Raw genomic sequence first — 27,764 nt, 5'->3', positions numbered from 1 at the left:
TAGTTTGGGGGTAAAACAGTTAAAAAATTTATACTGGGAGCCAGTTGGACCAAACGAATTGTGGGTGGGTGGGGGGGTGGGGGGGGGGGGGAGTAAAATGGATTTTTTCCTACAAAGCACATGCTGATCGAGTGGCTGTTATATTTTTCTCTATATAAATTCCGTGAATTTTTTTGATATATTAAATCAACTGCTGGCTATGGGGATACTCCTCTGTTTGGAATGACACAAAGGCCTAGCATACATGTAATAAGTTGCAGAAAAACCCTGCTTAATATAGACATGCAAATGCCTAAATAACTCCACCCCTCTAAATTCATGGGGGATCTAGATAAAAATGGATGTTTGGCTGAAATTAAATGTGTCTGAAGAAACCCAAGAATGTCACATGTTTTTTTAAAATTCATGCATTTTATAAAGGCAGTATTGTTGCAGTATCTGCCTTCACACTTTTCTAATGAATACAGTGATTGCTTTCAGATGTTACCAGTTTGCTCTTGAAATTCATCATTTGTATCATAATTTATAATTGCTTTGTGACAATTCTTGTGGCCAGGTACTTGAGAGTTATGAGCGTGCTTATAATAATATGGTGCGGGTTCAACAGCTTTCAGAACTGGAAGAGGTATTTTCTTGTTCTAGGTTACGTTCTAAGTACATTGTTGTTTTGCTAACAAAATGTGTGGTGTGTAGGTGATTGATTACTGCACCCTTCCGGTGGAAAGCCCGATTGCTGATGGACGAAGGGAACTTATTCGCAATATGTGGAATGAGCGCATTAAAGGAACAAAACGGAATGTGGAGGCTAGTATTATGTTTTTGCTATTGACTGCTGATCTATGCCTCATTTACTGTTTGTATTGACTTCCAAAAATATTTCAGGTGTGGCAAGCCCTACTTGCTGTCAGAGAGTTGGTTCTTCCTCCCAACGAAGACAGAGACACCTGGATAAAATTTGCTAAACTTTGCTGGAAGAATGGTCGTATTAGTCAGGCTAGGTCTACTTTAGTCAAACTTTTACAGGTAACCGAACAATTGTCGTTAATTGGCATGTGCATGCCTAACTCCTCTCTATGACAAAATTAATTTCTGATGCCACTTGCAGTTTGATCCTGAATCTTCCCCTGAATTGACACTGTATCATGCACATCCACAAGTAGCCCTGGCCTATCTCAAATACCAGTATGCTGTTGGCGATGAGCTTAAAAGGAGGGATGCATTTTCTAGATTACAAGTAAGTTTGTTTCTGCCTGTAAAAAAAAAACTTTGCAGTGCGCTCCTGCATGTTTGATAAATAAAATAAAATAAAAAAATGGTATATTGCAGTGCACATCATACTTTCCTTTTTCCTTGGCTAAATTGTAGTGCACATCATACTTTCTTTTTTTTTTCTTTGGGGAACAGGAGTTATCTGTGCAGATTGCTACCACTATGGACAGTTTTCCTGGAACGTCAGCAAACCATGGTACCATGTCAAATGCTGGTGTACCACTCATTGCTCGTGTTTATTTGACACTTGGTAGCTGGAAGAGGGCACTCTCACCTGCATTAGATGATGATTCTATTCAAGGTATCAACAGTGTCAGCTTTTGCACTTGTTGTTCCTTAATTTTTTTTTCTTTTTGAAATAACTGTTTTTTTCTTTCCAGAAATTTTGATTTCTTATAATAATGCCACACTAAGTGCAAAGGACTGGGGCAAGGCCTGGCATTTATGGGCTTTGTTCAACACAGAAGTCATGTCACGCTATACCTTGCGAGGCAGACCTGATATTGCAGGAAAATATGTTGTGGCAGCAGTAACTGGGTATTTCTACTCTATTGCTTGTGCATCTACAACGAAAGGTGTTGATGATAGCTTACAGGTGAATCTGCTGTTATTTGATTTCTGTTCTTTTGAGCAAAAGGTTCTTTTCTGAACTCATCATTGACCACCCTTGAGAAGTTTTTATCTCACCTTTCAACATTAGTTTGGCAGGAAGCCAGACTTCTTTATTGTAATAGTTTGCTTGGTTTGTCATTACTGTCTTTGTTTAATACTCCCTCCGATTCGAAATATTTGTCACTGTTGACTTGTCCTCACAATGTTTGACCATTCATCTTATTCAAAAATCAATTGTAAATATATGAAAAGATTAATTATGCTTAAAGTACATTTCATGATAAAGTAAGTCGCAAACAAAATAAATGATACTCCTACTTGCATAATTTTTTAATAAGATGAATGGTCAAATGTCATGATCAAAAGTCAACAGCGACGAATATTTCGATACGGAAATAGTAGTAGTTCCATCGGTTCGAAGCCTGCAATGATAGATTAAAAAAAAGTGTCCTCCCTCTGTTCTCAAATAGATGTTTTCTTTCTCGAATATGCAGGAGAGCTGCATATCATTGCATTAATAGAAGGGGAGTTAGGCCGAAATAGGCACACAACACACGCACACGCGCACATGAAAGTAGGACGTGCCACTTGAAAAGCATTAGTTTATTTTTAATAGATTTCAGTAACAAATGCTTAGAAAAAAGTAGTGGTTAAAGACATGCATCTGATTTCTGTTTTGATTCCAAAATGACAAGTATAAAAAAGAATGGAGATAGTAGCTGCAAAGCCCATGTTAAAGTATATTGAGCTTGTGGACATTGCTATCTTATTGTTCTCTTGAGTTACACTTCCTGCTGTGTTAAACATTTTAATCATTCCAGAAAATTGTTTTATGTGTATATTTAACGGTAAATGCAGTGATATATACATTATTGCTATCCCTCTACTATAATGTCTTCCAGCTTAAGTGGGAATTTTGCACACATGAGCCACTTTTGAAGACTGGTAACTTGGAAGTACTATTATTGGCTGAGATTGATTTAAACCATCAGCTGCTAACTAATGGATATTGCAACTTCTGTGCCATGAAAACACCTTCCCTGCTGTTATACGACCTGCAGAAAATAGCCTTCCTTAATACCTCATTTATTAATTTAATTTTGATTAGCTGTAAATTGGTTTTCGAAGTTGAGTTTTTTTTTTTTTTGTAGGATATCCTTCGTCTATTGACTCTTTGGTTCAACTATGGGGCTACCTCAGAAGTTCAAATGGCATTGCAGAAAGGCTTTTCACTTGTCAAGATTGAGATGTGGTTGGTTGTGCTGCCCCAGATAATTGCAAGGATTCATTCGAACAATAGGGTAGTTAGAGAACTGATACAATCTTTGCTAGTTCGAATCGGAAAGGGGCATCCACAGGTTTGTATTATAGCCTACATATGTTAGCTACTATTACTATGACTGTTCTTCAATGCTATTCACGTAATTTGTTATGGTTGTGCATTACTACATCTACCGTAGTGCTGTACCTGAAGTATCATTTTTAGTTTAACTATGGAAAGGACATGCAACAGAAACTGACATGCATATCCAGCAATCTAGAGAAACATCTGTAAATCCTTTGTTTCAGATCAAAATATTTTAACGTTCTTTGTTCATTTGCATGGTATACACAATATGGCCATGGAGTTATTAGCTTTTCATGCTTCACCATGGTTGTAGGATTGTTTCGTGCTTATGTTTTTCTATTCCTCATCCTTCTTTTTAAAAAAATTTCAATCACATTCTGTGTTTATTCCTTGATCACAAGTTTTCTGCATTCTCTTTTTTTTTCTTTCCCCATTTTAATGAAATTTCTTAGTGCTCTAGAGCTTATATTCATTTGAAACACACTTATATAACTGGTGGTTGCCAAATGTGGCTACGAGTTAGAGACAATATGCGTCGTAACTAGCTGGCACGCAACAGGGACTTGTTTTACCTTCTAATTTTCGTTTTTGATGACTCATCTTGATCAGGCATTGATGTATCCTCTATTGGTTGCCTGCAAATCAATAAGTGTATTGAGACAACGTGCAGCACAGGAGGTCGTTGATAAGATCCGCCAGCATAGTGGAGGTCTTGTTGACCAGGTTTGCTTCATTAGCTGTGGATCTTTTAAGGAATGATGCGTAGAATTCTAATTCTACTTTGTTGCACCAGGCACAACTTGTATCAAAGGAACTGATACGGGTAGCTATTTTGTGGCATGAAATGTGGCATGAGGCTCTTGAGGAAGCTAGCAGGATGTATTTTGGCGAGCACAATATCGAAGGAATGCTTGCTGTACTTGAGCCATTGCATGCAATGCTTGAGAGGGGGGCTGAGACAATTAAAGAGAATGCCTTCATTCAGGTATTGTTTCATGAAAATTATATGCTCTAGTTAAATGTTCCAATGCTGTATGTGGAGTTGTGGACATATGTCCAGCTCTCTGTCCTGAGCACCTTACCATTTGGGTAGTGTTTCATGATTTTATATTTAGTATAGATTAACTGCTCAATCTGTTCTGATTTTGAACTCTGGTCATACTGGTGCCTTGGCCAGTTGAATTAGCAACACTTAGTTTCATTTTTCCAAATGAATTTATTCATAATGCATTTTGTAACTTATTTTTATTAAAAATAATTTCAGGCTTATGGACATGAATTACTGGAAGCTCATGAATGTTGTTTGAAATATCGGGAAACAGGAGAGGATGCTGAGCTAACAAAGGTAGATAAAGACCGTCATTTTGGTAACATGTGTATTGACTACTGTTAACAATGTGTCTGAGGATGACTATTATGTTCTTTAGGCATGGGATTTGTATTACCATGTTTTCAGAAGAATTGACAAACAGCTTCCAAGTCTCACAACTCTCGATTTGCACGTAAGAACATTGTTATTTCTATTATCAGATATCAGTTTTTTTTTTTGCCATATCTTCTCTGATCAATTATACATTGTTTCTTTCAGTCTGTTTCACCCGAGCTACTCAAATGTCGAACGTTGGAACTTGCTGTGCCAGGAACTTATGCTGCAGGTCTTGCTGTTACCGATTAGAATATTTATTTTAGCTCTGTTTTTGAGGGAACCTGTACTGTTTTCTTACATCGTTGAGGCCCCAGGAACCTAGATTTTTATCCCACTTCATAGAATTCTAATATTTAGATTGACATTTTACTTCCAGATTTACCACTTGTGACGATTGAGTATTTTGTTCCTCAATTGATTGTGATAACTTCAAAACAAAGACCAAGAAAACTGACAATCCATGGAAGTGATGGCAAAGATTATGCATTCTTGCTTAAAGGCCATGAAGATTTAAGGCAAGATGAACGTGTAATGCAGGTCTGTATTTTGTTGACATATATATTTTTTTACACTTGTTTAAATGGTACTTTTGTTATTAGTAATGTAGTCTTGAGAAACACATCTTTGTGTTGTGTGCCATAAAATTGTGAAAGTCAAGAAAAAGAAAAACTTACCTTACGGCTTACAACCTCAGTGGTATTGATCTGTCTCTTTGATTTGAATCCAAAATAGACCAAGGTAAACCACAAATCCAAAATCTGACACTAAGTCTGTTTGGGTGTCCATTCAAAAAACAATTAATGGGCCTTGATTTTGTAAAGGGAATGTGATAGTTTTAAACTAGGTGAAAAACCCCACTGGCAGCTTCTCGTGGCTGAACACTGTTAGAAAATATATGATGTGAGCATAAATAGCAGTAGCACTTTCCTTCCTCAACTCTGATTCTTAAAACTTGAAAGTACGGATGCACTCTTAGGGGGGCTGGAGCCTCTTGACCGTTCAGTAATTATCACTTAAGAAGAATTTGCTGTTTCATTATTCTTGCTTGATAGTGAAATTAGCATAGATATCACTTACAGTTCGACCTGTTGTGTGTAATTTTGTTCTTTTACAGTATCTAATTTTCTTTGTTCTCAATTTAGCTTTTTGGTCTGGTGAATACTCTCCTAGAGAACTCAAGGAAAACATCAGAGAAAGATTTATCGATCCAAAGATATGCTGTTATACCTTTGTCGCCTAACAGTGGTTTAATTGGATGGGTTCCAAATTGCGATACGCTTCATGCTCTGATCCGTGAGTACAGAGATGCCAGGAAGGTTTGTGTGATGTAGTCACTTGTTTTCATCTGAAACAAGCTATATGTATTTTGCTTCCTTCTATTTACAAATTATTGTTTTTTTCTTGTCCAGATTTTCTTAAATCAGGAGCACAGGCTTATGTTGGCTTTTGCACCCGATTATGATCACTTACCCCTCATTGCAAAGGTGGAAGTATTTCAGCATGCTTTGCAAAATACTGAAGGAAATGACCTTGCGAAGGTATTGCGCTGTGTCTTGTCTCAATGAGTATGCCCTTTGTATTTCCGACATTGTAGCTTGATTCTATGTAAATAAACTGGGGCAGGTCCTGTGGTTGAAAAGTCGAACTTCTGAAGTATGGCTTGAGCGGCGTACAAACTACACTAGAAGCCTGGCTGTTATGAGCATGGTATGAGTTACTGTCTTGTTCTGTTTTTTCAAATGGAATTTTCATTAGTTTAAGGTGCTCAAAAGGTAAATTCCAGGTTGGGTATTTGCTTGGTTTGGGAGATCGACATCCAAGCAATCTCATGTTAGATCGCTATAGGTACATCTACAGAGCTATTCTTCAATTAACCGTATCTATGATACAATTATTTTTTGTAATAAGGGTGTTCTTTTATTTCAGTGGAAAAATATTACACATTGACTTTGGAGATTGCTTTGAGGCTTCAATGAATCGAGAAAAATTCCCTGAAAAAGTGAGTAATCTTTGTTCTGTGTATTATGCCTTTCCAATTACTTCTCGATTCTTTTGATAAGGTACGCAGGTGTCTCAAGATTCAAACTTTGTAATATTTGACCAACAATTAGTTTAGCAGTTTTTAGATCGTATGATACAAAACTTTTACCATTTGATTTGAAAGTGCTTTCTTGTGACTATGATTTTATAGTCATAGACAATGTAAAGAAATTAGTAGTCAAATTATATTCTTGGAGACTGCACTGAGTCAAAACGTGCCCTACTTATGGAAATGTAGGGGGTACTGGACAACTTGATGCTATAGTTCTCGTTTTCATGCTTCGTCATGCTTTTCTTTATTACAGATTGTTGGTCATGACTTGTAACTGTGACTTAGCCATAGCCTCTTTGTTTGTGACAGTCTCTTACCAATTTGCAATGTATGGTATAGGTACCATTCCGCTTGACTAGAATGCTTGTGAAAGCTATGGAAGTTAGTGGTATCGAGGGTACATTCCGAACAACTTGCGAAAATGTGATGCATGTCCTTCGAACAAACAGACACAGCGTCATGGCCATGATGGAGGTGAGATGATACCTTCGTTGTTCATATGACCATATTACATAGCATATATCATCCATCTAGGGCATTTAATAGTTTCTTTACTTCAGGTGCAGATAGATTTTTTAATTCTTATCATGAATCCTGAAAGGTAAAAAAAAGTAACGTTTAGTTTTTTAAAAGCGGCTTTATTAAGGCCCCGTTTGGCGGGGCTCCGGGAGCGGCTTCTCCCGAAGCCCTGCCAAAGGGCGTTGCGCGCCCGAAAGGGCTCCGGCTCTGTCGGCTTCACCCCGCGAATCCCGCTGAGAGGAGCCGTTTCGGGGAGGAGGAGCCAAAAAAAAAATGGGCTCCTGCGGCTCCTCCTTGTTTCCCACCTTTGCCCTCGGGGTCAGCCGGCGGTGGGAGGCCGGGAGATGGATAGGGAAGAGAGAAAATGGGAGGCCGGAGGTGGGAGGCAGATAATGAGGGAAGAGAAAAGGATAATGAAGGAAGAGAAAAGAAAGAAGGAAAATAAATAAGAAGAAAAGAAAAAAAAAGAAAAGGAAAAGGAAACGGTATTATGGGTATTTCATCTTATCTAACCATTTTAAACTACACGGAAGAGCCGTTTTGCCAAACGATTTGCCAAAAGGGCTTCAGCTCCACCAGAGAAGCCACTCCACCAGAGGAGCCAGAGTTGGAACCGTTTTCAGAGGAGCCGAAGCCCTGCCAAACTAGCTCTAAATAAGGCAACTTGCTCCACGCTGTGTTTACCAAAAGGATGGGTTAAGATCTGGCCTGTGGAAACAGTGTCCTTGTATGTATGGGTAAGAATGGTCTTTCGGGTGCCTTTTCTCGACCTTTCAAAAAATGACTTCAGCCCTTAGGTTGAGTTTTTCTTTATCCTGTTTTGCAGAATTTTAAGTAGCTATTAATTTTGCATCTGTGTATATCCCATTGTTTCCACAAAGGTCTGATGTTGAGGACTGGTGGGTTTTGTGATCTGCAAAGTTTGGGGAACAGAATCTGCTAGTTTAATTATTGTATATGGAGATGACTACACCTTTTTCCCTTAAATTAATTCTTTGTATACATTTCTTGTACCCCCTACCTACATCCTTTGTGATGTATGCTTATTAAGCATTTTTTTAATATTTTGCTTTTTCTCCCCAGGCATTTGTACATGACCCATTAATCAATTGGCGTCTGTTCAATTTCAATGAAGTTCCTCAAGTGTCCAACTATGGTAATGCTCATGCTCAAACAGTCGTCAGTAGCGAAGAAGCACCTGCCAACCGGGAACTCGTGCAACCTCAGCGGGGAGCACGTGAAAGGGAACTTCTACAGGTTGCCTCCTCTTTCCATCCATGATTGTAACCTTAGCCATATCCGAAGAGGAGTAACCGTTCATGTTGCCCACGCAGGCTGTCAACCAACTTGGTGATGCCAATGAGGTTTTGAATGAGCGTGCTGTAGCCGTGATGGCACGGATGAGTCACAAGCTAACAGGGCGCGACTTCTCTTCTGGGTCAGCGTCGGGAGCTGGTAGCTCGACCCAATATGGCAGTGAGCATTGGGCTTCAGGAGATGCGCGGGATGCAGACCCTGGTCTATCAGTGAAGGTTCAGGTTCAGAAGCTCATACTACAAGCGACTTCACACGAAAACTTGTGCCAAAATTATGTCGGGTATGTATTGATAATTCTACCATACCCCATCTCCAGCAACTGTTTTATGTTGAGTAGCCCATTGGTTTTGCAACTTACTCATTGTTCGACGTGTGTTTTCGCTGTGTCCCAGGTGGTGCCCGTTCTGGTGAGCTCTCGTGCTAGCAGTAGCAGTTTAGCATGTAAATATTGTAAATACCTTGTACATACATGTCTGGTAGCGTGTTGTTTGTATGTATCGTGTGCAGCAGTGTACTGTAAGTAGCAGAACCATATTTGTCAATGAAAGATGCCTTTTTCCCCTCCAGTTTTCAGCATCTGTGTGTGGATACATAGGCACCTGCTCCATTGCAGCCTTTTGAATTTGCTTCATCAGTCAAACTTCTTCAATAACTTGCATTAAATAACTGTCTCATATCTCCGACTATTTGTGTTCTTTTCCGCAAACATGGCTGAGCATATTTTTCTATTAAGAGAAGGCGGATTACATCCATCATCTAGAGTAAGATCAGATACTCAGGCATGTTTGCCTGAGTAAGATCATATACTGAAAGCAATATATTGAAACCTACAGACGCTTACAGCAAGATGTACGCCAGAACCGGACAACTCTGATCACACTTAGTAGTTAGAACTGACATGGTACCATCCCGGGCCAATTGGTTGCGAAGAGGCCAGTGCCCAGTTTAAATACTCAGGTAAGGGTGCTGATCAACATCGCAAAGGCGGAAACATGGTCTACCAGCCTACCCATGTGACGCGTGCATGTGGTAGATTTTACCAATTCAAGGAATTCTTGGACTGTTGGAGCTTTGAATTGTAAGCACTTTCCAGTTCCTCCTGCAAAATTTCAAGGCCAAATAGCATTCAGGTTCATGGCTTCACAAATATCATGGGACAATGAGATAGCTAAGTTTTTAACTTCTTAGCAAGAAAATGTTCAAGCGCAAGATAAAATGGTTTCAAGCATAGAATCACATCAAGGAGTGGAGGAGCATAACTTTTGAGAAGGGCAGATATCAGCTTATGTTTGCCTAAGTTCCTACTGCCCAAGATCTTTTGCAGGGTTTCAATTATTCACATACATGCATATGGGATGGAGGCACTGCCATTCATACCTTGCACGTTTTCAGCAGTGGTTGCAGAAACGAAGTTTTGAAAAACCTGATGGATTTCTCGAGGGACGTTCTTTCCCAACCTGTAACTCAGAAGGATTATGCAATGAGGGTGTATTAGGCAAGGTTCCATGGTACTAAAATACTGTTTTTTTTTCAGTTACAAATAATACATTTTAATACAAATCATGGAAGGTCCATGCTTATAATCACTTACTATTTTCAGAATCTGTCTGAAAACCAGCAGCATTGAGCTCTCCCAAAAGCTGCAAGCATAGATGTTTTAGCTAATCAGCATTGTACCATGGTGCTTGGAAGAAAAATATGAAATGTCAGCGCACACTCTTAATTCATGCTAGGCTCTGTGGAACATATACCTGTGAGGCTGTGATAGAGTCGGAACAGCTGTAGGATCAAATGGAACACAAACACGACCTAGAGAAAGAAACAACACAAGTGTCAGCAATAGGGTGTGCATTGTGTGAGAGAAAATATACCCCAGCAGTTTGAATACTTCGGTTGGCTCATCAAAATAAAATAAATGAAAGTTCAGGTTGTTGAAGTGACTGCATTTGTAGTTTGGAGGTTTCAAATGGACATGCCAAACGTATGCATAACTAACTTATCTTGAGATAACAGCATGCCATCTCATTATCAATTACTAAAACTGGAACTGAATGCATTATGACTTTAGGGCCATTGCTGGAGATAAACAAGGGGGAGGCGCCGGTATAGGGCTGCCGGACCACCCGGAATCACGGGGAGCCGGTGACCTTAGGGGGCCGCCTGCTGAACGAGAAAGGCAGAGAAACATCTGAGAGTAGAAGAGAAGGTGCTAAGAAATTTCAGGGGTTAAACGAAAACGTTCCACGTAGGGGGTATAAATGCGAAGAACAAGTTCTTTTGAGGGGTGTTTGCATAAAACAGATTGCCAATATGTTCCAGGTCCCTTCGTTTCCACACAAACGGCCATGATTCTCCAGGCACACGGTAGCACCAATGTCCTCCGTAGCACCAGATGTATGCTCTCCTGAACGGCAGAGGCATCCTTCGAACTTCGGATCCGCCATGGCTGCCGCTTCTCCCCTCGTCTCCCTCCTCCCCCTACTCCTCCTCCTCCTCCTCCCGGCTACAAATGCCATCTACTGCGACGAAGACGACTGCTACGACCTCCTCGGGTACCATCCGCTTCCTCCTCCCCTCCATTCATTACCTTTGTTTCTTGGTTCCTTTTCCCGCTCAAGAATCGTTGCGCGCCGCAGGCTTAAGCAGGACGCGAACGCGTCGGAGATCAAGAAAGCCTACTACAAGCACTCCCTCAAACAGTGAGTTCCTCCCGCTTTCCTCGTTTCTTGCCTCCTGATTCCGCCCTTCCCCAATTCGACCCGATGCCGACCGTTTCTTAGAATGCTCTGCACTGTGCAGCCATCCGGACAAGAACCCTGATCCAGAGTCGCGAAAGCTCTTCGTCAAGATCGCCAATGCTTACGAGGTCTGGCCTGGACATTCCTGCCCATTTCAGTCTTACTTGTAGTTTACATATCTTCCTGACATGACTGAGCGATTCGTGGCGCCCAAGATCTAGTGTCTAATTCCATGCATCAATGTCAATTTTCGCAAGATTATCACCTGCACCGATATGTTTATGAATTGCGTCCATGAAATCTTGCTCAAATCAGTACAGTAACCACGGTATCTGAAATGCCACTCCAAAATGGTCCACTTGTTAAGGTATGAAACCTGCAGTAGGAGCTAATTGAACTATATGTCATGGATGCTTCTTAATTGAGTAAAGATCACAAAACCGCAGGTAATCTGACAGTTCCATTTCCCAAGTTTATTCACTGTTGTCTGAGATGAGTAGATGACATAACCACATCATCTTCTGTTCTCTCGTAAAAATGAGACACCAAATGCATGGCTCCTTGATATATGTCCTTAAATTGCAATTTGTGACAGTTTGTCCTACATACTTTACTCTGTGAAATTTAATCTTAATTTATTTGAGATTGACACCTGAGAGTGTTAGTTTTGTTCTTTGAGGTTCGATTGAAAAACTCATTTTCCTGAGTGATCAGTGCTGATATGAAATCGGTAATAAATGAGTTATGGTGGCCCATGGCAAGACACCAGAATTGAGATTGTGCTGGTCATATTGCTTAGCTGCTCAATAAGCCAAGGAGTTATCATCTCTGGAATCTGGATAAATACTTGACATAACATTTGCAAATAGCTTGGCATGTTGTCCATGTTGTTCAGATGACTGAACTTACAAAACCAACTTTCTTTACAGCTGGCCCAAATAATTTGTGGAAGTTTTTATCTCCTTCCTAAAATGGAATTGTAATAAACATCAAATTATTGATCTTGCATGATGAAATTAATTAGTTCCTCTGTGAAATGCATTGCCGTTGACTGCTACTTGCATCTTGCCATGCCCTTTGTTTGGTTTGTAAATTTTGTATCTTTGAATTGCTATTTCCCCCCTAATTTGCCCCCTCCAAATGTTTTTTGGCTCCTAATTTATTCTATTTTTTATCCATCAGATTCTAAAAGATGCATCCACTAGGGAGCAGTATGACTATGCCATTGCGCATCCGGAGGAGGTAAACATGCATTGCCTTGCTGTCATGAAAAGGAGTATAGCTGTGCTATTATCAACTCTTCATCATCCCATCAAATGATTTCTATTTTCAATAATTAGAAACATTTGACTTATAAAGTTTAGCCATCTTTTCACATCCTGTGGTCACGCCCTATGACGCTTCTTCGAGCTACATCTACCAGATGTCCAGATCAACTCTTTATACGAGTGAAGCACACTTAATTAGGCCTTTAGCTTTTTCAGAACTCAGTAAGCGCGTATATTAAAGAGCGAACATTATTGTTCCATCCTCAGTACTTGCCAGACATTTTTTCATCATTGCTTGCTAAATTGCTTGCTATGTATTCATATGAACCTAGAGGTTCCATTGGAACTATGTCAATCCTTTTTGCGGCTAAAGTGCTAAGGATATCTTGCTTTGTCTGTTGCATGTTCTGAAGGAGCAATAGTTGATACAGCTCTTTCCATGTTGGGAACACTGTTCTCAACTAGACCTCTACTTCCTCCAATCAAAAATATAAGTTCATTTGGACATCGACATGATCTTCAACATGCCATTTTGACTAGTAATAGCTATAAAAATATATGAACTTCAATAGAAATTGTTACATATTATGAGATTAGTTTTTATGATAAATCTAGTAACATTGTGGAATAGCAGACGTTATGCCACATATGTACTCTTTCAGCTTATTACACATGCAACATATTTACATGCTATATCTAGTTTTTTTGTTTAACTCAATTAGTTTTCTATCACAAAGATTCATCATGGGCTTAAGTTTGATTTTAAGAATATATAGATATCAGTTTTTCTGGAAAATAGTTATTTATATTGAACAGACCTAACTTTTTCATTTTAAAAAAATGGATACACATGACCTGAGAACCAGAGCATTTGAATTAAGATACCCAATATTGCCCCCAAATAATTATTCCAATCCAAGCAATTTCCACAAGATTTCATATCTGACAATTATAAAGATAAAATCTAATTAAGATTGGTTCTATGATTTTGTCTTTAACATCTGTGCACTGTTACTGACAGCCAATTGTGTGTATTGTTTATTGGCCATTTCAGGTTTTTTACAACACAGCTCAGTACTATAGGGCATACTATGGACATAAAACGGTTAGATTTTTGTATCCATAAAAAGTTTGTGCAGCAATGTTCTCCATAAATTTGATAGTATTGCAACTAACTGCACCGCCTGTCTGTGTAGGATCCTCGTGCTGTGTTGATTGGTCTTCTCCTAATTGTTTCAACATTTCAATACATAAATCAGCTGACAAGGTATAACCAGGTATGGACATGGAATACAAAGACAAATATAAGGTTGCAGTTATTTTAGATGTGATTCGTATTGGTTGTTTATGAACCAAATATTCAACACATTCAGAATTTCAATGATAACAGACAACAGGCTCTGAGAACTTTGTACATACTATCACTATCAATTATGCTTCAAAATAGTAGATACAGTTTTTAGAAATGTATCCATTACTGTTCTACAAGTTTGACAATTTTCCTTATCAGGGTTTCCACCTTATTTCTATTGAACCTTTTACCATCTCAATTTTCCTGGCATTTAAAGTTTAAAACCGTACACATTGTTTTGATCTTGGAAAACATAGTAACTTTTATACTTTGGTTTCGTTCGTGTTAATCTTCTACTGTAATTTTTCTCTAACCAATATTGATTTTGAAGAACTGATATGTTTAATTGGGAAGCTTTGCAACTAGAGAACTGTCTTATAGATTATTTATCTTCATATGCCGTAGTGTCATGACTGTCAATACAAAACATATGGTCTTGTATCCTTTGCCCATCTACAATATAAGACACAACCAAGTGATTGAGCATTACATCACAATGCAACAATGGTGCAAACATTGAAACTCTAATGCCCTTATTGCAGGCCATAGAAAGTGTCAAGCAAACTCCTGCTTACAGAAATAGGTTAAAAGCATTGGAGTTTGAGCGAACAAGAGGAATTGCTAACAAAAAGAAGGGTCACAAGCAGGCAGATAAGTAAGAACTGATAAGCTTGATTTCCTTTTTGTCCTATTTTTTTGAGTTAAGGCTGCTTTTGAGCTTTGTTAATAGGTTGCAAAAGTTTAAAGACATGTTTTTGCATATTTTCAATTTGATGTTGTATTCCTTTTTTTTAAAAAAAAAGGCCTGGTAGATTCCTTTGCTTTTCAATTTCTTTGTTATTGTAGACATGGTGTTTTCAGAAAGGTACATGCTGATATCATGATGCAGTTCTGGATTTGGAAATTAAATTTTCTCTCTACTGATCCCTCCGTTTTTAATTTGGAGGGCATAGTTTTCTTTGGCTCAAAGAGCAATGAGGTAGCTAATGTGATCAAATTGGCCCCATTAATTCTTAAGAATGCATGCAGCTCTGTTCTCTGGTTTGCCTCTTTCTCCACATACAGTCACGCAGGTCACCGATATTAATGAGTCCATAGCATACACATAACTGCCAGTCTCTTCGGAAGAATCAAATTTCTTTGCATGCACAAGGAGTTAGTAGGGGTATAGATGTCCATGAGTGATTTGTAAACTGAACATGCCCATCAAAACTGAACAGCCAACAGAAAAAAATACGGCCTTGTGAATCTGAACAGAGGGAATATATTTATGTGCTGTCTTTCATATTATGAAAGGTGTTCCCTAGTGCCTAATTTTCTGTCATGTATCAGTTTGTGTTTAGTTTCTGGTACTGGGTATTAATAGCTTTCTTTCTTATAATTGCTTTTTCTTTTCTCTGATGTAGGAAGGCTGAAGAAGAGGTCAGTAATGAAGTTGAATTGCAAATCCATGGTGTCGAGAAACCGTCTGTCTGGAGGCTCTATGGTGTCCAGTTTATACTTTTGCCTTATTCCATTGGCAAGGTCAGTTCATGACTTCATGTCTTCTAAATTTGTGTGTTTTGAGCTGAGCAAATTGCATAGTACCCTCCTTCAACTTCAACCCTTTGGACTTACCTGCTCTTGTTTGGAAATTTTGACATGAAGCATACTGAGTGAATCACATTTAACTTTTCTTGTGGCAGGTGCTTACTTGGGAGATTTGTTGGTTTTGGAGATACCGGATAAAGAAATTGCCATATGCATGGGAGGATGCTTGCTACTTGACTCAGACTTCACTCAAGATACCTGCCGGTACTTGGAAAAATATTGGTAATTGCAATTTTATCTAACTACTAATGTGGAATTCAGTTATGGGCAAGGTTATGGTAGCAACCGTTGTACTAGGGGCAGTATCCTGGATATCGGCGGCTGAATTTCGCCGTGGCCAAGGGGAGTATATGCTAATGGCACAACGAGAGGGAGAGGGCGAGGGATAGGGCTTTGTTATTGCTCAAGCTAAAATAATGATGCTTAACCTGTATTAATAGGTAGCTTGCTTACAATACCATGGTATAACTTGAATTACAAATGCTAACAAATAAAGATATAATAAACCCTACTGCTGAGAAGGCCCTAACTTACTGAGGTTAGGCTATTGGGGTGTGCTTGCCACTTCCTCCTCCAGTGCATTTTGCGGTAGTTAATCTAGAGCAGTACAATCTTTGTTATACCAACTAGTTAAATGCTGGGTAAACGATGTTTCGCTTATCTTACATTGTAAGTTTAAGGGCTACAAATCAAGCATTGCCCACTGCTGGATTTTTGGTCACTGCTAAGGTACATGTTTGGCATGTTCATTTTGCTGTTTGGCAAAAGGCTAGGAGAACTTCATTGGTGTAGGGAATAATGTAGTCGTAACAGCAAAATACTCACCATATAATTATGTCCAACTACTTAACTGGCTAGAACTTTATTTTAGGGCCTGGGGCACTTGTCAGTGTGACTAGGCTGCATACTCCTCATAGCGTTATTTTTGTTTGCATTCATGGAATGATGATAGCCTGTGTCTGATATACTGTGTGTTTTAGATGATCCTAGGAAAGAGGACCTCGTGATGAGACGCCTTTGGGAGAAGAGCAACATGGAGAGGTACATCGCGGAGACAAGGAAGGAATCGAAGCGTAGGAGGTAGCTAGCCGTATAACATTTTTCGCCCCGAGATTACGGGGAGGTCTTGGCAACACAACATTTAGAACAACGTGTTGGAAGGAAAGGAAGCACACAGACAACTCAGGCTTGATTTCGCCGACAGCGGGATGCGCCAATGGTCCAGAACGAAGAAGCATAGAAGTTTTGTTACCCTGTGAAACAAACTGTAATTACATATTTACATCGTTGAACGTGTATGTTAAATCTTTATACAACATATATACATCGGATATTTGTTTCCTTTTTCCAAAACAATTTGTATACATGTGTACTGGTCGGATGGACGGAGCGTTTATACATGTATACATTCGTTGGCTGCTGCCCATAAGGCCATAACGGGCAAAGGTGAGCAGCACATCCTCTTCCTTGCCCGCCGTCCATCCGTTTTTGTGATGAGAAACAATCAAGCCGTCGATGATGACAGATCGATGGCATCCGCAACTCGTATTAGGCTTGCTGTGTGCATATGCATCATGTGCCATGTCATCTTTGCTCGTCGAATGGCTGTGCCGCAGATTGCAGAAGAACTGAAGAAGAAACACATGGCTCGGCAAACGTCGCTCTCCCTCCGATGATCCCGAGGGACCGAGCCCATAAACACGTAAGGGGGAGCTGGAGCTGGAGCTGCTCACGAATCGCTGATCGCTTCTGCAACGAGCCAATGACCGCGACGACCGACCGTGACCGGGGATCGATGGAGGTACGCGCCCGGGCGCCCGGCAAGATCATCCTCGCGGGCGAGCACGCCGTCGTCCACGGCTCCGCTGCCGTCGCCGCTGCCATCGACCTCTACACCACATCCTCCCTCAGCCTCCTCCCCGAAGGTGGCCCCCGCCCGCCCTGGATCAGATTCTTCGTTCTTCGTCACTGCCGCCGCCCTCACCTCCGCTTCTTCGTTCTACACAGGGGAGGATGGCGGTGCAGGCGTGGTGGAGCTGGACCTCAGGGACTCGTGCCTCACCTTCTCGTGGCCGTGCTCGCGCATCCGCAGGGCGCTGGGGGAGGTGGGCGGCAAGGCCGGGGCGCCGACGCCGTGCTCCCCTGACGAGCTCGCTGCCATTGCCAAGCTCTTTGAGGGCCAAGACATCCCCGAGGCCAAGATCCGGCTCTCCGCCGGCCTCTCCGCCTTCCTTTACCTCTACACCTCCATCCTGGGGTTAGTTTTTTCTGTCCATATTAATCTTGCAGCGTCGACACCTGCCCCAACATTATATTTGACAGATGTGATTGGTTGTGTTCTTTGAAACGGATTCGAATTTTCATTTCTGACAATTAAATCCTACGCACCTTGGTGATAGTTCTAGAAAGGCTATCACGTACGAATTCCTATATCAGATAGTACAAATCCATACCAACATAGAAATATAGAGCAACAACAGAGTACAATATCATAACATAAGTATCGTGTACATCTATTTAGCACATGCCGGTACAAGTCCATCAGGACTTAAACAAGAAAGGTAAAACATCTATGCAGCGGAAGCATAAGCTATGACAAACTCCATCTCTAGAGGCGACTCGAGCGAAGGACCATCCCTAGTCTTCCCATCCGTTATTGTCGAAGACGTAATCGGGCTACAGGTTGAGCACTATCCACCACTAGTCTTGGATCAAACCCCGCCCATAATGTAAGCGAGCGGTATGTACGAGAATAGATGATGTGACTGGTCGTAAACTGACTCGGTCCTTAAGCGGCTGAGAGCGAGCACTCTACTCTATAAGTATGTGCCGAAGCACCGGCAACGTACAAGTATGCCACCTGTTCCTCAGTTACAAACAAGATACCCACCACAGGTACAAGGTATAGAGAGAGTTCAGAATGCTTTCTCCTAGCAAGGCACTCCTCAATACCATCCAGGGATTGCTCCCACCAAAACACATCAATGAATCACACTCACCCAAAACACATGCGAGAATGTTTAAGAAATCCCATCACCAAAAACCATGGTATATGCCCATCCATAACTCAAAAGCATGTATATGGATATAAGTGCGGTGGACTAGCTAGGGGTCTGTAGCTAGCCCACAAAAATAGGTAACAAGGAAAATAGGATAAACAATTATCAAGGCATGGCTAAAACATTGCCTATGCATTCCATCATCATCAAGCATCATAAATAAAGCGCTAGGAACTAAGCATGCATAGGATCTATATGATTGGAAGTGATATGACATCTTGTCCGTAGTAGTTTGGATCTTCCTCCGCATAGTCGGGGTCTTGAGGGTCTTCTGGGTCGTAGCTCGGGTCTCAACAAAACAAGATACGACGTAAAGTAAATTAAATGACATTACATCTATGCAAAAACTCCAAGAAAACCAAATTTAGAAGATCCAAATAACACCAAACTAACTACAAATAGCACGCGCTCGATTTTACAAATTTAATGCAACTGGTTTCATATTTTTCGGAGTTAAAATGAATTAGTTATGAACTTTTAAAGATTAAAGGATTTATTTAGTTATTTAAATAATTTCGGAAAACATTTATTAAAGGTGACATGTGTCAGCACCAGGTTGTGCCACGTGGCAGTACAAGAGTGCGCCATGTGTTTGCTGACATCAGTGTTGACCATGTCAACTATCAACTAGGTCCCACCGGTCAACCGGTGGACTCCACAGGTCAATGGGCCCCTACAGGTTAGTGGCCCCACGGGTTAGTTGGCCCGTTTGACAGTTAGTGGGCCTAGCCTCGGACACGTAAGTGCTGACATGCCACGTGGTGCACTCTACCTACGTGGCTCTGCCACGAGGTGCCTACGTGGCAGCCTTGTGGCACGCAGCGGGACCAGCACGTGGCGACCAAGCAACGCAGGTGCAGTGCGGCACGATAGGCACGACGCGACGACGTGCGCATGGAGACGGCGCACGGCGGCAAGGCGAGCGCGAGGCAGGATCATGGGCGCGTGGCGTGCGCGTACGTGTGCGCGCGGTCACGGGGTAGTCCCTGGCCGCAGCGACGCACAGGGCCCTGACATCCCGGGCCCGCGGCTATCGCTGGCAAGGACTAATGGCGGTGGCTCGAAGGCTGGTCAAGGGTGCCAAAAGAATGAAGGAGGGAGGCAGTTGGGCTTATAGAGGGGCACAGGTGAAGGAGGACGGCGTCGGGTAGAGTATGGCGGCAGTGCTTCCGCGGACAGTGGCTCCCGCTTTTCCTCGGGTGGCCTCCTCTTTCTTCCCTTCCTTCTCTTCCTTCTCTCCTCTTCTCCTTCTCCTCCTTCCCCATTTCCTTCTCCTCCTTCCCCTCGTTCTCTCGAGTGGCTGGCGGTGCATGGGCGGAGCCCCGAATGGATGGCGAGGAGGGGCTCCGGGTGTCCCTATTTATAGAGGCGAGGAGCGCGGTTAGGGTTAGGGTTGCAACGCCGATGCTAGGGTTCAAGGGGGCGTGGTGTGGTGGCATGGACGGCCAGGATGTGGTGGTGTGTGGCGTAGGCACGGTGGCGCACATCCGAGGCTACCAGCGCAAAAGCGGCGGGCGCGGGGTAGGTCATGGGTGCGGCGTAGGCGCGGGAGTGGGTGCCAGCACAAACGGCGAGGCGCAGCCATCCCACTTGGCGTGCATGCCCGGCGCGCGTGATGGTATAGTCGGAAGGAAGAAGGAGGAGGAACAGGGGTGGCTGATAGGCGGGCCCGAGGCATCGGTGAGAGAGAAAGGGTGAGGGGCGCGATGCAGTTTAGGCGAGCTGGCTAGGCCGGGGCTGAAGGTAGGTGAGGGGCTGCGTTGGCGGGCTAGGCCAGTGGGCTGCAGCTGGCTTGGTAGTTAGTAGGTTAGGTAGGTTTTGGTTTTATTTAAATTTTGGTTTAGGTTTATTTTGAATTTTGAATTAGATTCAAAATTCAAACGCACACAACTTAAGATGCAAAATAAAATCCAAAGAGATCCAAATCATTCCACACAAATTTTCAAAGGATTTGTGATTTAATTATTAGGGATTTAGATGAGAAGAGAATTTTTCTTTCATTTGTAAACATGCACTCAATTCAAACAAAAGTTTTAAATTTTTTGAAATTTCACACAAATAAATATTATAATTTTTTGGAATATTATAGTCTCCCCCCTATAGGAATCTCGTCCTCAAGATTAAGCTTCGACCTCCTCCTCTAACAAGTGTGGAAACTCCTTCTTTAGATCAGACTCTTTCTCCCAAGTTGCCTGTCTCAGTATGGTTGCTCCAGAGTACTTTACAGTAAGGAATGGATGTCCTCCTTGTCGCTTTCTCTGCGCGAGCTAAGATCTTGACTGGGTGTTCTGCATACTCCAAAGTGTCTTGTAAGTCTAACACTTCGGTGTGAACCTCCTCCTCGGGAACTCTCAGACACTTCCTTAACTGTGATACGTGAAACACCGGGTGTACTCCAGCCATGCTTTCCGGTAGGGCAACCTTCTAAGCGAGATCTCCAATTCGCTTAACCACCTGGTAGGGGCCTACAACTCTTGGCGCAAGCTTTTCTTTAATCAAAAACCTCTTGGTTCCATGGAGCGGTGAGACTTTGAGGTAAACGTGATCTCCAACTTCAAAGGATAAGTCTCTCATCCTCTTGTATGCGTAGCTCTTCTGGTGACTCTATGCAATCTTTAGGTTCTCTGACCTTGCTCACGTTCTTCTCAGCCTCCTTAATAGTTGCTAGTCCAAAGAGAGTTCTTTCACCAACCTTGGATCGCGTCAGTGGTGTTCTGCACTTTCTTCCATAAAGAGCCTCAAAAGGTGACATCTGAAGACTAGCTTGGTATCCGTTGTTGTAGGAAAACTCAACAAAAGACAAGATGCTCTCCCAGTTGGTGCCGTAGGTAAGTACACAAGCTCTCATCATATCCTCCAAGATTTGGTTCACTCTTTTAGTCTGTCCATCAGTCTGTGGGTGAAACGTTGTGCTGTACTCCAAGGTAGTACCCATAGCTTTGTAAAAGCTCTTCCAAAACTTGGCAACAAACTGCGGTCCTCTGTCGGACACAATACTCTTAGGTGCTTCGTGTAGCCTCAGGATGTTGTCCACGTATAGATCTGTGAGCTTCTCGGTTTGGTAGTTGCACTTCACCGATATAAAGTGAGCGACCTTGATGAGTCGATCCACAATCACCCAAATCAAGTCATTTCCTTTCTAAGTCCTGGGCAAACCCACAATGAAGTTCCTGTGTAGATGGTGGTGTAGCTGCTCAATGACGCTGTTCTTGGCGACTAGTGCTGCATCCAAGGTATCAGTTAGCTTTTCCTTCTCCTTCAGCAAGGCGTTCTTCTCCTCTACCACCTTGTCCTTAGCCCTCAATGCCTCCTCCATCCGGACAACTCTCGCCTCCAGCATGGCAATCCTTAGCAAGTCCCTCTCGTCGTAGGTGTCCGGCGCAGTGTCCACCTCGTGCTACAGGCGATGGTTCGTCCGGTCCAGGTCAGTCAAAGTAGTTCGTTGAGTCTCTAACACTGCCATCTCGAACACGTGCACCACAATCTCCTCGAACTTAGGCACCTTGGGGTCTGCAGCTACAATCAGCTTCACCTCGGTGGGCACGACATCCACACTGCCCCTCGTACGGCCCTCGTAGCGCACATCCAGAGTGCAGACTCCCGCTCTCTCACAATAGGCGAAAGCTTGACGGAGCAATGCCGTGCTCGTTGAGCAGAGTGCAAAAGCCTCCGTAGCGCACTCCGTCTCTAGCAAACGAGCGCCACTCTTCGGTTGTCATCTGTAAAATGTTGTTAAGGGTTGTTAGTAAGTCATATAAGATAGAGAAATCAAGGTGATAATAATAAGTGTTCAAGGGGTTGTGTAACAGTCAAGGAGTATATACTCAGTTCAAGGATAGTTTAGGCTTCCTAAACTATCGTCCATTGCTAGGGATCATCCTACGGTCAAGTATGACTCTGATACTAGCTGAAACGGACTCAAATTCCTATTTCTGAGAATTCAAGCCTACGCACCTTGGTGATAGTCCCAGGAAGGCTATCACATGCGAATCCCTATATCAGATAGTACAAATCCATACCAACACAGAAATATAGAGCAACAATAGAGTACAATATCATAACATAAGTATCATGTATATCTATTCGACACATGCTAGTACAAGTCCATCAGGATCGAAATAAGAAAGGTAAAACATCTACACAACGGAAGCATAAGCTATGGTGAATTCCATCTCCAGAGGCGACTCGAGCGAAGGACCATCCCTAGTCTTCCCATCCGTCATTGTCAAAGTCATAGTCGGGCTGCAATCCTGAAAAGCCACCATCTACCCAAGAAGTGGGTAGGCTACGTCAACTCCCAATAGCAGCAAGCCAAGAAAATGGGGGAATTATACTATATGCATAAGTAAACCTATATATGGCTGTAGAAGTTTCAACAGTAGCAGCAATCAAGGAAGTAGCAAAGCATTACCATCTTTGAGGTCAACACATCAAACAAGGAAGTCGGCACAAAAAACAAAATCCTTCACCCAAGGGTCTAGCACCAAAACGCACTAGGCAATGTGAGAGCTTCCTCCCTTCACATCTCAACGGCAAACGCCAGCCTATCTCAAAAAGGGGAGGTAGAAGAGTAAGCAAAGTTTAGTCAGAAGTAGCGGTAGTCAACAACACTGTCCATAACCAGTGGGCACAGACTATAGCTATAGCTTTATACACTCTGCAAAGGTTTTACAACAGTACCCGCATGGATGGAGCCTGAACGGTAGCGATCCATCCAAACCCCACCTAACAACCGGAAACCTAGTAGGTGGATAGCTCTCTCCTATTTCCTCGAGTCTGGAACCGTCCTCGACTGCAAGGCACGCAGTCACCGGATAGGACCTCGAAGCTGTGAAACCTACCCATATCGGGGTGCAGTTTGGTCAGAGTAGGCCAATGTCTCAAACTCCTTACATTATCCTCTAAAAGGCCTACAGGTTGAGCACTATCCACTACTAGTCTCGGACCGAACCTCACCCATAACGTAAGCGAGCGGTATGTACGAAAATAGATGCTGTGACTGCTGGTAAACTGTCTCAGTCCTTAAGCGGCTGAGAGCGAGCACTCTACTCCACAAGTACGTGCCGAAGCACCGGCAACGTACAAGTATGCTACTTGTTCCTTAGTTACAAACAAGATACCCACCACAGGTACAAGGTATAGAGAGAGTTCAGAATACTTTCTCCTAGCAAGGCACTCCTCAGTACCATCCAAGGATTGCTCCCAGCAAAACACATCAAGGAATCACACTCACCCAAAACACACGCGAGAATGTTTAAGAAATCCCATCACCAAAACCATGGTATATGCCCATCCATTACTCAAAAGCATGTATATGGATATAAGTGCGGTGGACTAGCTAGGGGTCTGTAGCTAACCCACAAAAATAGGTAACAAGAAAAATAGGATAAATAATTATCAAGGCATGGCTAAAACATTGCCTATGCAATCCATCATCATCAAGCATCATAAATAAAGCGCTAGCAACTAAGCATGCATAGAATCTATATGATTGGGAGTGATATGACATCTTGTCCGTAGTCATTTGGATCTTCCTCCGCGTAGTCGGGGTCTTGAAGGTCTTCCGGGTCGTAGCTCGGGTCTGAACAAAACAAGATACGACGTAAAGTAAATTAAATGATATTACATCTATGCAAAAACTCTAAGAAAACCAAATTTAGAAGATCCAAATAACACCAAACTAGCTACAAATAGCACGGGCTCGATTTTACGAATTTAATGGAATTGGTTTCATATTTTTCGGAGTTAAAATGAATTAGTTATGAATTTCTAAAGATTAAAGGATTTATTTAATTATTTAAATAATTTTGGAAAACATTTATTAAAGTTGACACGTGTCAGCATCAGTTGTGCCATGTGGCAGCATTAGAGTGCGCCACATGTCTACTGATGTCAGCATTGACCTGGTCTACGGTCAATTGGGTCCCACCGGTCAGCCGATGGGCTCCATGGGTTATGGGACCGTTTGATTGTTAGTGGGCCCCACTAGTGGCCCCGACCTCGAACATGTCAGTGCCACGTGGCCGTGGCGCACTCTACCTACATGGTAGCCACGTGGCACGCGACGTGGCCAGCGCGCGGTGGCCAAGTGATGCGGGTGCGCGCGGGCGCTAAGGCACGTGCATGCGGAGATGGCGCATGGCGGCAAGGCGTGTGTAAGGCAGGGTCTTGGGCGCGCGGCGTGCGTGCGCGCACGGTCATGGCGTAGTCCCCGGCCACGGCAGCACGCGAGGCCCCGGCATCTCGGTCCCATGGTGGTTGGTGGCAAGGGCGAGTGGCGGCGGCTCGAAGGCCGGTCAAGGGTGCGAAAAGAAAGGAGGAGGGAGGCGTTTGAGCTTACAGAGGGGCTAAGGTGAAGGAGGACGGCAGCTCCGGCTTTTCCTCGGGTGGCCTCCTCTTTCTTCCCTTCCTTCTCTTTCTTCGCTCTTCTTTTCCTTCTCCTCCTTCCCCTCTTTCTCTCGGGTGGCTGATGGTGCTCGGGTAGAGCCCCGGATGGATGGCGAGGAGGAGCTCCGGGTGGCCCTATTTATAGTGGCGAGGAGCGCGGTTAGGGTTAGGGTTGCGACGCCAGCGCTAGGGTTCAAGGGGGCGCGGCGCGGGTGGCGTGGCGCGTATTCGATGCCACCAGCGCAAAAGTGGCGGGCGCGAGGTAGGTCACATGCGCGGGAGTGGATGCCAGTGCAGACGGTGAGGCGCGGCCATCCCATCCGGCATGCCGCTCGATGCGTGTGATGGTACGGTCGGGAGGAAGGAGGAACAGGGGCGGCTGATAGGCGGGCTCGGGGCGTCGGCGAGAGAGAAAGGGTGAGGCGCGGTGCGGTTTAGGCGGGCCGGCTAGGCTGTTTAGGTGGCCTGCTGGGCTGGCCGGCCGGTCTGGTGGCTGCGCGAGGGAGAGGGAAGGTTGACGGGCTAGGCCGGCTGGCTGGGCCGGGGCCCAAGGCGGGTGAGGGGCTGCGTTGGCGGGTCAGGCTGGTGGGTTGCGGCTGGCCTGGTAGTTAGTAGGTTAGGTAAGTTTTGCTTTTATTTAAATTTGGGTTTAGATTTAGTTTGAATTTTGAATCTAATTCAAAATTCAAACGCACACAACTTAAGATCCAAAATAAAATTCAAAAAGATCCAAATCATTCCACACAAGTTTTCAAAGGATTTGTGATTTAATTATTAGGGATTTAGATGAGAAGAGAATTTGTGTTTTATTTGTAAACATGCACTCAATTCAAACAAAAATTTTAAATTTTTGAAAATTTCACACAAATAAATATTACAAAATTTTGGAATATTACATTCTTCTGCAGCTGCAAGCCTGGGAAGGCGGTGGTCACCTCGGACCTGCCCATAGGTGCGGGGCTCGGCTCGTCCGCAGCTTTCTGCGTGTCCATGTCGGGTGCTATATTGATGGCGGCTGGTGCAGTCGGCATTGGAGGAGACAGAGAGGCTGATGAGTGGGAGTTGTTCGGGAAGGATGATCTTGAGCTGGTCAACCAGTGGGCGTTCCAAGGGGAAAAGATCATCCATGGCAAGCCTTCTGGCATTGACAATTCTGTTAGTACTTTCGGTATGCTATCAAATTGACTGAGTTTTTTAAACCTTCAGAACTTGTACCATCTGAATTTCAATTTCCCCCTGTCAATTCTCCTAATTTGTTTTACTTCACAAAACTTATGTGTGAATGTTAGGAAGCATGATTAAATTCAAGAAGGGGGAAATGACAAACCTCAAGTCCAGGAACCCAGTCAAAATGCTCATTACTGATACAAGAGTTGGTAGGAACACAAAGGCGCTAGTTGCTAGTGTATCTGAAAGAGCATCTAGGCATCCAGATGCTATGGCTTCTGTCTTCCATGCAGTGAACTCCATTAGTGAAGAGCTTTCAAGCATTGTTGAGTTAGCAGCCGAGGATGAAATAGCCATCACCTTGAAGGAGGAAAAGCTAGCAGAGCTTATGGAGATGAACCAAGGTTTGCTTCAGTGCATGGGAGTTAGCCATTCTTCTATAGAAACAGTGTTGCAAACAACTCTGAAATATAGCCTGGTCTCAAAGCTAACAGGAGCTGGTGGTGGAGGCTGTGTGTTAACTCTAATACCAACCCGTATCCTTTTCATATCCCCTGATTGCATCTTTTCCTTCATTGTTTGATATGATATAAACACCATACTACTTATATATGATTTCTGTTTATCTTTAACATCTCAATTCAAAGCTTCCAGAAATCTGGGTCTTGATATTCACTAATAAAGAATCTGACAGGAGAGAAACTTCAGAACTACAATGGCCTGTCTTTTGAAAAGCAAAATGCTCAGTACTTAATAACATATAACCATGTAAAATGATTCTGGTTTGCATCCCATCTAATCTAGATGAATTTTAATGGACTAAATCTATCAACATGGAAGGACAAGGACTGTAGCAGCTTAAATTTCTAATTATCTTTTTGTTTTCAGATCTGAGTTTCTAATTTGTACCTGCTTAGCTATGCATAGGCTATGGCATTGACTTTTACTGGTTTAGTCATGGCACTTCTTTGCGCTTTCATTTTTCTGCATACGCAGTCAATAATGTTTGAACTTCATGGATCTTTGAATTTTGTGTTTGTTGTCCCTTCAATGATGCACAAAGCTTCCTTGACATGATTATCAGTATCAGCCAGCATAGTTTTGGAGAAAGTTGCCACAGAGCTTGAATCTCATGGTTTTTGCTGCTTTAAAGTCGAGGTTGGTGGACGAGGTCTTCAAGTATGCCGAGGATAAGACTCATCCTGTTCCGAGGAGATGTTGTACCATACTTTTAGAAAATGCCTTACCCTACCGAACTAAAGAGTTAAGATTCACTACTTCAATTGTTCGATGATTAGGATATTCTTCTGCCTTCCCCACGAGATTCTTGTATTCACTACATGAATTCCAAGATGCGGATATTGTTCTGCTATTCCTAGCAGATTACTGTATCGAATAAGCACCCAGCTGCACGATTGCTGGTGTCATTGTTGTATCAAAATAAAATTTAAACTTAATGATTATTGCAATGTTGTATCAATAAAATATCAGTTTCGCCCCCCCCTCCCCCCCCCCCCGCCCCCCAAAAAAAAAATCAGATCATTCCATAAATTACTTTGAATTATTCGTTTTGTGCAAACTTTATCCAATCAAGATCCTTGTTCCCTCTATGTGCACAGGC

At 42.8% G+C, this 27,764-nt stretch overlaps 3 protein-coding genes across 6 annotated transcripts in view; all 3 read left to right on the top strand.

Moving 5' to 3' along the window:
* The window catches only part of LOC101780377 (serine/threonine-protein kinase TOR), a 34,639-nt gene extending 25,483 nt beyond the window's left edge, over positions 1-9,156 (top strand). The window contains 22 exon segments of the mRNA XM_004962286.4: positions 557-625; positions 694-804; positions 883-1,023; positions 1,106-1,234; positions 1,405-1,570; positions 1,650-1,864; positions 3,033-3,239; positions 3,839-3,952; positions 4,023-4,214; positions 4,494-4,574; positions 4,657-4,731; positions 4,818-4,884; positions 5,032-5,192; positions 5,798-5,971; positions 6,065-6,193; positions 6,279-6,362; positions 6,439-6,500; positions 6,582-6,654; positions 7,087-7,221; positions 8,350-8,523; positions 8,601-8,863; positions 8,976-9,156. Coding sequence (XP_004962343.2) covers positions 557-625; positions 694-804; positions 883-1,023; positions 1,106-1,234; positions 1,405-1,570; positions 1,650-1,864; positions 3,033-3,239; positions 3,839-3,952; positions 4,023-4,214; positions 4,494-4,574; positions 4,657-4,731; positions 4,818-4,884; positions 5,032-5,192; positions 5,798-5,971; positions 6,065-6,193; positions 6,279-6,362; positions 6,439-6,500; positions 6,582-6,654; positions 7,087-7,221; positions 8,350-8,523; positions 8,601-8,863; positions 8,976-8,994 — 2,841 coding nt within the window. The 3' untranslated portion in view covers positions 8,995-9,156.
* A 1,770-nt stretch (positions 9,157-10,926) lies between these two features.
* Positions 10,927-16,951, top strand: LOC101779039 (dnaJ protein ERDJ7). Of its 4 annotated transcripts, none has more exons than XR_002676881.1 (10): positions 10,927-11,135; positions 11,220-11,282; positions 11,383-11,449; positions 12,504-12,563; positions 13,644-13,694; positions 13,786-13,866; positions 14,483-14,591; positions 15,347-15,464; positions 15,626-15,734; positions 16,511-16,951. XR_002676881.1 is itself a non-coding variant. In XM_022825087.1 (10 exons), exons 1-10 carry the CDS (start codon positions 10,957-10,959, stop codon positions 16,612-16,614), a joined length of 945 nt encoding a protein of 314 aa, XP_022680822.1. In that variant the 5' UTR covers positions 10,928-10,956; the 3' UTR covers positions 16,615-16,951. The 4 variants fall into 4 exon arrangements, 2 of the variants coding, with proteins under 2 accessions (XP_022680822.1, XP_004962341.1); XR_002676880.1 differs by having other exon boundaries at positions 15,626-15,752; XM_022825087.1 differs by having other exon boundaries at positions 10,928-11,135; positions 14,483-14,595.
* A 152-nt stretch (positions 16,952-17,103) lies between these two features.
* On the top strand, positions 17,104-27,643 carry LOC101779972 (mevalonate kinase). Its single transcript, XM_004962285.3, has 5 exons — positions 17,104-17,455; positions 17,538-17,787; positions 25,885-26,144; positions 26,266-26,679; positions 27,228-27,643. Exons 1-5 carry the CDS (start codon positions 17,203-17,205, stop codon positions 27,335-27,337), a joined length of 1,287 nt encoding a protein of 428 aa, XP_004962342.2. The 5' UTR covers positions 17,104-17,202; the 3' UTR covers positions 27,338-27,643.
* The last annotated feature ends 121 nt before the right edge of the window (positions 27,644-27,764 follow it).

This window comes from Setaria italica, chromosome III (genome assembly GCF_000263155.2).
Source record: "Setaria italica strain Yugu1 chromosome III, Setaria_italica_v2.0, whole genome shotgun sequence".
In the NCBI taxonomy this organism is placed as follows: Eukaryota; Viridiplantae; Streptophyta; class Magnoliopsida; order Poales; family Poaceae; genus Setaria; species Setaria italica.
This window is presented reverse-complemented; position numbering and strand designations above follow the sequence as displayed.

Coding starts and splice junctions, on each gene's coding strand:
- LOC101779039 (XM_004962284.2), top strand. CDS start 10,957: ATGTCCTCCGTAGCACCAGATGTATGCTCTCCTGAACGGCAGAGGCAT. Junction 13,695..13,785: donor CATACTATGGACATAAAACG/GTTAGATTTTTG, acceptor CTGTCTGTGTAG/GATCCTCGTGCTGTGTTGAT. Junction 14,596..15,346: donor GGTCACAAGCAGGCAGATAA/GTAAGAACTGAT, acceptor TCTCTGATGTAG/GAAGGCTGAAGAAGAGGTCA.
- LOC101779972 (XM_004962285.3), top strand. CDS start 17,203: ATGATCCCGAGGGACCGAGCCCATAAACACGTAAGGGGGAGCTGGAGC. Junction 17,456..17,537: donor CCTCAGCCTCCTCCCCGAAG/GTGGCCCCCGCC, acceptor CGTTCTACACAG/GGGAGGATGGCGGTGCAGGC. Junction 26,145..26,265: donor CAATTCTGTTAGTACTTTCG/GTATGCTATCAA, acceptor TGTGAATGTTAG/GAAGCATGATTAAATTCAAG.